Source organism: Juglans microcarpa x Juglans regia, chromosome 6S (assembly GCF_004785595.1).
Source record: "Juglans microcarpa x Juglans regia isolate MS1-56 chromosome 6S, Jm3101_v1.0, whole genome shotgun sequence".
Classification (NCBI taxonomy): domain Eukaryota; kingdom Viridiplantae; phylum Streptophyta; class Magnoliopsida; order Fagales; family Juglandaceae; genus Juglans; species Juglans microcarpa x Juglans regia.
The window spans coordinates 9,909,764-9,918,735 of record NC_054605.1 but is presented as its reverse complement, the minus strand read 5'-3'; the positions used below and the strand labels follow the sequence as shown (position 1 = coordinate 9,918,735).

The following is an 8,972-nucleotide window of genomic DNA, read 5'->3' as shown; positions in this document are numbered from 1 at the left end:
ATGGGGTATTATCTCGATGGAGCTCCTCTGGTCACTCGGGAACGGAATATACTGAGTGACGTCCCTTGGGTTGTCGCTGGGCGACAACGGGATCGGACGAGATGGTCTCGTGCCGACTCCGTGGCCCCTCTGCTGATAGGGGCTAGAGGATGCTTGGCCACGTACGCGCTGAGCACGGAACTGGGCATCGCTCATTGCGTAGTGGGTGCTTGGCCACCAACGCACTAGGCGCAGAACTGAGCATCGCTACGAAGCCAGGACGTGCGGATGATCCCTAAGGGAGATCAAAGTGCATTGGTTAATGGAATAATGAGCTGTTTTCTGGAAAAATAACATGTGTTGATTAAAAGATTTTTATGAGATTCATTTTCTGAGAAAATGAGATTTTATTGATTTGGCGTGTGTTGGAAAATATCTATTTTCAGGGAAAATAGTATTTTTGAGAATAATGCATATTTCATCATATGCATACATGTTGGTCGCATTAATGTATTTTTATCTCGTAGTTGTTTGGTTTATACTTACTTGCGGTACCATTTTGTGGTAATGCAGATTTCGATGCAGATAAAGCTGAGGGTGAGCCTGAGGATTCGGCTCCGCCCGAGGAGTGATCTGGGATCTCTCATTTTGGTTTGAGACTTGTAAAATATTTATTTCGTATGACTGTATAATTTTTAAACCTTTTTACTGATTGTTTAAAATGTATTAACAATTCTGGTACTTAGTTGTATTAATTATCCGCTGCGTTGTTTTTGTACACTGTTGCATGTACACACACTTGGCACTAACGTTGGGATGTGTGACCTTATTGTCATCATTCAAGCGTCTCGATTCCCGTGTCTCCTTACATGAGGGTCGTGGGCGCCACAATGACTAACTCTTATTTAGGGGTGTTATATCATGAGATAAAGAAACTTGCGACATATTTTGAGAATTGTTTGTTTTCACATGTATAAAGGGAAGGCAATATGGTAGCACATAAGTTGGCTCGATATGCATTCAAGGTTGAAAGTATTGATGTTTGGTGGGATTGTATTTCATATTGTATTTCTCAAGCCATCTGGCTTGATAATTGTCTGTAATCGTTTTTCTATTGATTAATTATATTATTATCTTTATCAAAACAAGAAAGTATATATGTTGTTTTGTTTTGTTTTAAACCTTTTTTCTGGTTAATTTGTCTGGCCTACGATTAATAACATCATGCCATGTCATAAATAATTGCGCATCTTCGCCCAAAATATCATTTATATTTAAATTATTGGCAAGATTTTTGCTATAATATGATACCATTCATTGACTATAGATGTAATATTAGGTAATGCAACTTCAGAGGGGACAATGTTAGAAAGGTTATCTTTATGGAATCATGCGCGCTTCATTAATTTAGACCTTATTGATCTATTAATCCATGGATGACAACAAAGAGCTCCTCTGGCTTATCAACACCCATAGAAAGATCAGGACAGGTATGAAAAGCTTTCTGCATATAATATATGTAGGTAATCTCTCTCTCTCTCTCTCTCTCTCTCTCTCTCTCAGCTTTCTGGTAAGACAATTAACGAAGCTTCTACCATGCTGTCTTTAATGACAAGGTGAAACAACATGTTGCTGCTATATTTGCTAATACAAGAAGCTGCTGCCCGGACTTCGAACAGATTAAAAAGCAGTGCAAAACTTGAATCATAGTGTGTTGAGCTTTCTAAATTCTAACATTGTCCTCCAAGGATTCACTAGCAAGGAACTAAAATCTGCCAAACCATAATGTCACAGTCCAAACCACCGCTGTAAACGAGGTAAGCTTTCTCAGATGCGTTGCAGCGATGATCAATTGCTGCAGTCAAGCACTTTACAGGGCCTCTGTGCCCGTCCAAGACTGCCAAACAATTGTAATTTCTACTCAATCGTCTCCAAATCCTTACAGTTCTATCTGCCGAGCCACTGCAAACCAGATCAGACACAACAGCCAAACACAATATGGAGTTTTTGTGGCCTCTAAGCGCGCCCACAACCTCCATGCCGCCGCTGCCACCACCCTTCTCCCATACCAGAATGGATCTGTCGCATGCACCCGAGTACAACACAGACCCATCACTGCTCAGAGCCAATGCATTAATCCCCGAATTATGTTTCTCCAGTGTAGCAACAAGACAGTGTTTGTTCTGATCTCCTGAGTTTTTCTTCCACACCTTGATTTTCCTGTCAGCCGAACCTGTATAGACATGTCCATCGTGTGATAATGCCAACGCGTTAATCGCATCATCATGTGCGTTTGTCAGGGATTCTAAGCATTTGAAGTCCTTTGTTCGCCAGATTTTGAGCGTCCGATCCCAAGAAACGGAGTAGAGGAACGACTCATCTTTCGACAAAGCAAGTGCAGACACAGCATCAACGTGATGGACCCAGGTGCAACTTTTGTGCCTACGTATCTGAACCTGGTTCTTGGGCATCAGGAGTTTCAAGGCACGGTCACCAAGCGTTGGGAGTGTGGCCAAGTGCGTGTACTTTTGATTACGACGATCAGTTTCATGGCTGTTGTTGATTCTCCATACCCGGATTTTATGATCTTGATGAGCGCTAAAGATTTTGTCAGCCTGAACAACCATGGATTTCACTGCACCCTCCCCAGCAGCAACCAGGTTGTTTAGAATTGTACTACTCCCCTGATCGGATTCAGATTGGTAAGGGTTGCGCTTCCAGGATCGGATTTCTCCGTCGGAAGAGCCGGTGTAGAGGAATTTTCCGGCGAGGGTGAGAGAGGATATGGGGGAGTTATGGCCTTTGAGAGTGGGTAGGAAGCGACGGTGGGTGTTGGAAATGGAAAGAGAGGGTTGATGCTGGTGGGGTTGTAAGGTAAGAGAAGGAACCGATTCCAGGCTTGGTAAGGAAAGAAGGAAGTTTGACTCTGATTCATGGGGATTGGACTCGGATTGAGAGTCATTCTTTGAGTGGAAAGATGGTGGGCATGCCATAACTCCCATATCAGGGAGAGCAGAGGACATATGGAAGTGAAGAAATTCAAGTGAGCTAAATATATAGAAGGGTGAATTTTGGGGCAGAGGGAGGAGGCTTTATTGGGAAGGCTCAAAATCACTTGTTGTGCCAACTTTTTATGTACTCTCTCTGTGGTTCATAACGTCAGTATCATATTTAATTGTACCAAGATGCTAAAATCTAGCAATTTGTATTACAAAAATCTTACAAATTGGGTGGCCGTTCATATAATTGGTGGGATTTTTTTTTTCTTTTCTGTGAAGAAAAATGATTTTTTCTATAAGTCTTAAATAGACAATTCTCATGCAAGTTCTTAAAAAAAAATGAACCCTTTTTTTTTAAAAAAATTATTAGTTAGTAGTGGGACCTACCTTTTTACGACGGACTCGTATGAGGTTTATCTATTTGGGACTTGCATTACTCTTCTTTAAAAGATAAATTCTAAGTGAAAGCTTTACGTCACACACACCTACCTAATCATTACGTAATTTGTCTTTTTTATCATTTTATCTTAATATTTAAATATGTGTATGTTTAAATATATAGAATGATAAAAATGACAAATGGTATGTTAGTTAGAAGAACGTATATGGTATAAGACTTTCTTATAACATTTCTCTTTCTCAAAAGATGACGGGACCTAAAGTTTATTGATAGTGCCTTTTACACATGAAACTTGTAATACCGCTAACATTACTCCCAAAGAAGAGTTAAACATGTGATATAATTATACCTTGTTGCTAGAAAACGAGGATATAAGAAGTTAAAACTTTTAACAATGCATTAATCTTAAAACAGAAAGTGCCACATCACTATTTTTATGATAATTAAATAGACCGACTAAAACGCAACCAAAAAATAAATTTATTAAAAAAATCTAAAAAAATTTATAAAAAGTCATAATAAATAAAAATTGACTATCAAGCCGTCGAAAAACATTTCAGACGGCCAGCCAAAGTCTGGCCACTGCCAGTTAGTTCTGCCGGATTCTGATAATCGCCGACCCATTCCTACTGTGATCTATAGTCGCCAATGCCAGCCCAACGACAACCAAATTGATGATGATTACTCTAACAATCTCTCTCTCAAGGTGGAAACTACCACCCGTCGCAAATTAGTGATGGCTAGAGATGGTCTTAAAAATAATTAGGATTACTAAATCTAGGGTTTATACTATATATTTCTAGTGTTTTTACTTGTGGTTGGAGGATGTAAAAATCATTTTGACGGCACATTCAGGCGAAATATTACCATTTTTTGAAGTTTTAACTGTCTAATCCAGGTGCATGGAGAATAAGAATTTGGGCAGTGCAGTAGCCAAAGGGCATCAACTTTGATTCTATACGTATGTGGTTCGTGAGTAGGCTATGAGAGACACTGGACATCTGATGCCTCCAGCTGAAAAAATAAGGAATAAATTAAATAATAACATTCAAAGTTATATGTATTGTTGATTTAGAATAGGTAATATGATTTATGGATTGGATGGCACGAGAAAAGAACGACCCCAATATCAAAATCAACGAGCATGGAGGCATTTTATTTAACTAATTGATGGGATAGGCACCTGCCACGATTCTGTTTATTCAAGTACGTATGACAGATAGGCACCTGCCACGATTCTGTTTATTCAAGTACGTATGACATGAAGAGCACCACGGGACGGGTCCGTTCGGCGATTTCCGTTTGGCGACAGGCTACTCTTAATAGTTTTTTGATTTTTTGGCAATCAAGAAAACCCCCTTTATTGCTATATCATAGTAAGTCAAACATTACTTCTTTTTGTATATCACTAACTATCTCTATGGGACTTTATTCTATCCAAACCCTTTCCTCAGAAAACTTGAATGCTAGTTTTGCAAGTTTATGAGTTATGTTATTAGCTTCTCTATATACAGACCTAACTTTTCAGTCCACTTTGTCAGTTAATAATAGTCTAATGTCTTCAACTATATTACCATAATCTGTCCAAACTTCTTCCTCATTGTTTGTAGCATTCACAGTCACTTGAGAATCGCCTTCTAAAATCACATTCGACAACCCCAATCCTTTACATAGATAACCAGCTTTTCTTAAGGCCAAAGCCTCTGCAATGAGAGGTTTCTGTACATGGTTCACAATTGAACTCAGGCAAGCTAGAATTTTCCCACCAGAGTCACGAATTACAACACCCAGCCCCACACTTTGAAGCTCCAGATCTATTGCAGCATCCCGATTAGTTTTTATGCACAGACCATGTGGTTTCTCCCATTTAGATAGGACTTTCTGGTTCAACCCATACATCCGAGGTTGCAGGACAGCTCCAGAGAGCATGCATAGTTGATTCTAACTCTATTTCACAAATTGGACACAGACTAGACTTTAGGATTTGTTTCTTGGCCAAGTTATCTCTAGTAGGCAGCAAATTTGTGACATGCCTTCCACAGGAAGTGCTTGACTGTACCTTGGATATTAAGCTCCCAAATAAGTCTCCATTCTTTATCATCACAGACTCCTTTTGATGCTTCCCCAGCCTTTCTTCTCTTCCTTTTGTACTCAAGGTGATAAGCATTCTTGACAAAAAATTTTCCATCATTCGAGTCCCCCATACCATTTTATCCCTTTTACCCCCATCTACTAATTTGAATGCTGCTGATCAATTTCACTTCGCCTTCTGAAAAGATTTCATTGAACAGGTTTCTCTTCCATGTGCCATCTTCACTGTTTATAAGTTGATTCACCTTGGCATCACTTGGTGGGATATTAATGGGTGATTGCACTCGTGGGTAGGCTTGTTGTGATAACCACTTGTCTCTCCATATCTGCACCTTTGTCCCATCTCCCACCCTCCAGACCATCCCTTCTTTCACCAAATCAAATGGAGAACATTAACTCTTCCATATATAAGAGGGACCATGACTAGGTTTTGCATCCAGCAACCCCCCATGCCTATAATACTTCTCTTAGCAAGCATAGGTGTGTTGAAACATTCTAGGTCCCTAAATCCCAATCTACCACTCCACTTACATTCACTGATTCTGTACCAGCTTCTCCACTAGATATTGCTATCCTCTTGTTTAAGACCCCACTCAAAACGGGCCATGAGGGATGTTATTTCTTTGTGCAATATCTTAGGTTGGCTGAAGACACTAATTGCAAAGGTAGTGACTACCTGAACAACTACTTTAAGGAGCATTTCTTTCCCTACTTGAGATAAAAATGTGTTTTTCCAACTACTAATCTTAGACCATACCCTCACCTTCAGGTTTCTAAATGTATTGTATCTTGATTTGCCACCATGGTTGGTAAACCAAGGTACTTTTTCATAGCTACCACACATAGACACCTCTGTCATATTTCTAATTTGCAACATGATCTGTATATCTGTATTGGCGCTAAAAAATATGGTGGCTCTCTATAAATTTATACATTGGCCCAAGGCCTCTTTCTACAGCTTTAGAAGCCCTTATATTTGCTACCACTTAGCCATCTTAGCCCTAACAAAAATGAGACAGTTATCAACAAAAAGAAGATGACTGATCCTTGTACCCACTCTTGAAACAACCCCTCCTATTACCCCTCTTCTCTCAGTAGCATTAATCAATGAGGATAACCCATTTGCACAAAGGATAAACAGGTAAGGGGAGATGAGATCCCCTTGCCTTAACCCCTTGTTGGCTTTATAACACAACCAGGTTCACCATTTACAAGTACTGAATATGTAATCGTAGTCACACACTTCAAGACTAAAGAAACCCATTTTTTCCAAAACACATCTTGCTCATCATAGCCTCCAAATATCTCCACTCTATTCTATTATATGCCTTAGACATATCCAGTTTAAGTTCCATACTCCCAACCTTTCCCTTCTCTCTAGTTTTCATAGTGTGGAGTGCCTCATATGAAACCATCACATTGTCTACGATGAGTCTCCAAGTGATAAAAGTACTTTGGTTATGGGAAAGAATGATTGGAATAATTTTCTTCAATCTATTAGCTAGAACCTTAGAAACCAATTTATAAGCACATTGCATAAACTTATGGTTCTAAAATCACTAGCAATAGTAGGATTAGTCACCTTGGGAATGAGAGCAATAAGTGTACTGTTAACATTGCCTTTTAGTTCTCCATCACCATTTAGGAAGTTGAGGGTGGCATTAGACACCTCCTCTACAACTACACTCCAATATGCTTTGTAGAAGCATGCACCATACCCATTGGGTCTAGGGGACTTCAATGGGGCCATCTGCTTTAAAGTCTCTTCCACCTCAGCTTTAATAAAACCCTTCTGAAGATCACCATTCATTTGACTGGTAACTCCCGGGTACATGTCTCTAATGCACATATCAATAGCCTCCTTTGTAGGATTAGAAGAGCTAAACAAGTTGTTAAAAAACTCATGAAAAACACCCTCTATCCCTTCCTGGTTTGTCACCTTTTTATCCAAAGAATCTGTAATTTTATTGATCTGATTCTTCCTTTTGAAACAACTTCATGTTCTTATACCCCAACTGATACTAGTTCCTCTTTGCTCTGTCTCCATTTCAAGTCCATTTGCTCTAGCATCATCCCCACCTCCTTTTGCAGCTGCCGAATCACTTCCACATTATGAGGCCTCTCATTGTCTTGTTGTTGTTTTAATAGTTCAATTTTCTTCTATAGCACTGCCACTGCATCCTTTTCCTTATTAGTTGTATAATACTCTTACATTACCTAAAAACTACACTGTGAAGTGTCTTGAGTAGGGAAGAAAATTAATTTTTTTCTCCTTTTCAATACAAATGTGTGTAAGTAAAGTGATAGGACCCTGATGGGATCCCTTCTAGACCGATTCAACAGTGATGAATGTAACTTAATGGTTTCTCAATCAATATGACCACTACTTTTGCATTCCTCTCAACTTCTAGCCATTTTACAGAAATATCTTTGGATAAATATATCCTTTCAAATAGGGGTCTTATCCACCCTACACGGGCGGGCAACCACCTCTCCCACACCCTGCCCTCGTATGAGCAGGGAGTCAGTCTTTTCCCCTACCCTCTATCTTCACCCCTATTTACTCCTTACTCCTATCTATTCAACAAGTAAACGAGTGGCTCAGTCCACCATTTGAGTCCCTCTTGTACCATCGTATCACAATCAAAGTTATATCATAGCCACCGTATCACAACCATATGCCTTTGGGGTCCATTGTTGACTAGATCTGTGCTTCGAGACCCACCAAATCCATGCTTGGAGATCCATGATTGTGGCTCTTCATGCTTGGAAACCACTAGATCCGCACTTAGAGACCCACGACCGTGGCACTCCATGTGCAAAAACCCCAGATCTATGCTTAGAGACCCACAGTCGTGGCTCTCCATACATGAAAACCACCAAATTGATCCTCAGAGACCCATGGTCGTGACTCTCCATGCTCCAATCTTATAGTTTTAATCGTCAGCTATGAGGAAAAAAGGTAGAGAAGAGGAAGAAGAAAAGGAGGAGGAAAAGGAAGATGACGATAAAAAAACGAAAGACAGAGGAGATGAAGAAGGTGAGGAAATGATGGAGAAGAAAAGAAGCTTTGAAGGGAAGCCTCATCAAGCGGTGCGACCATTCCTTTTATACTACATATATGGGGGGAGTTGGTAACCCCTCCCGTTCCTTTAATCTTTCATCATCTACTGGCCCATCTACCCCTAAATACCGATCAGGTAGTTCATCTAGTACCCAATAGGGTCGGGCGGATGTATCGGGTACAGTGGCCTGCCCAATACTCCTATTTTAACCTAATAAAACTAATCATTATTTTCTTAAGTAGTAATTGCAAAATCAATACTTGAGTTGTTATATTTTTATAATTCGAGACCTTAGTTTAAAACTTTTACATAATTGATACTTGACCTTCAATAAACTCTCAATCAAGTATTTTTATTAAATTATTGTTAGCAAATTAATGGCAGGATTACATGTCCTATCAGTGTTTCATGTGTTAACCTTCGATTGGCTCACTACAA

The 8,972-nt window shown here is 39.7% G+C and overlaps 1 protein-coding gene across 1 annotated transcript; it reads right to left on the bottom strand.

The window, feature by feature from the left end:
* Positions 1-1,358: 1,358 nt before the first annotated feature.
* Positions 1,359-3,065, bottom strand: LOC121237963 (protein JINGUBANG-like). Its single transcript, XM_041134897.1, has one exon. The coding sequence runs from the start codon at positions 3,000-3,002 to the stop codon at positions 1,734-1,736; it is 1,269 nt and encodes a 422-aa protein (XP_040990831.1). The 5' UTR covers positions 3,003-3,065; the 3' UTR covers positions 1,359-1,733.
* Positions 3,066-8,972: the final 5,907 nt, after the last annotated feature.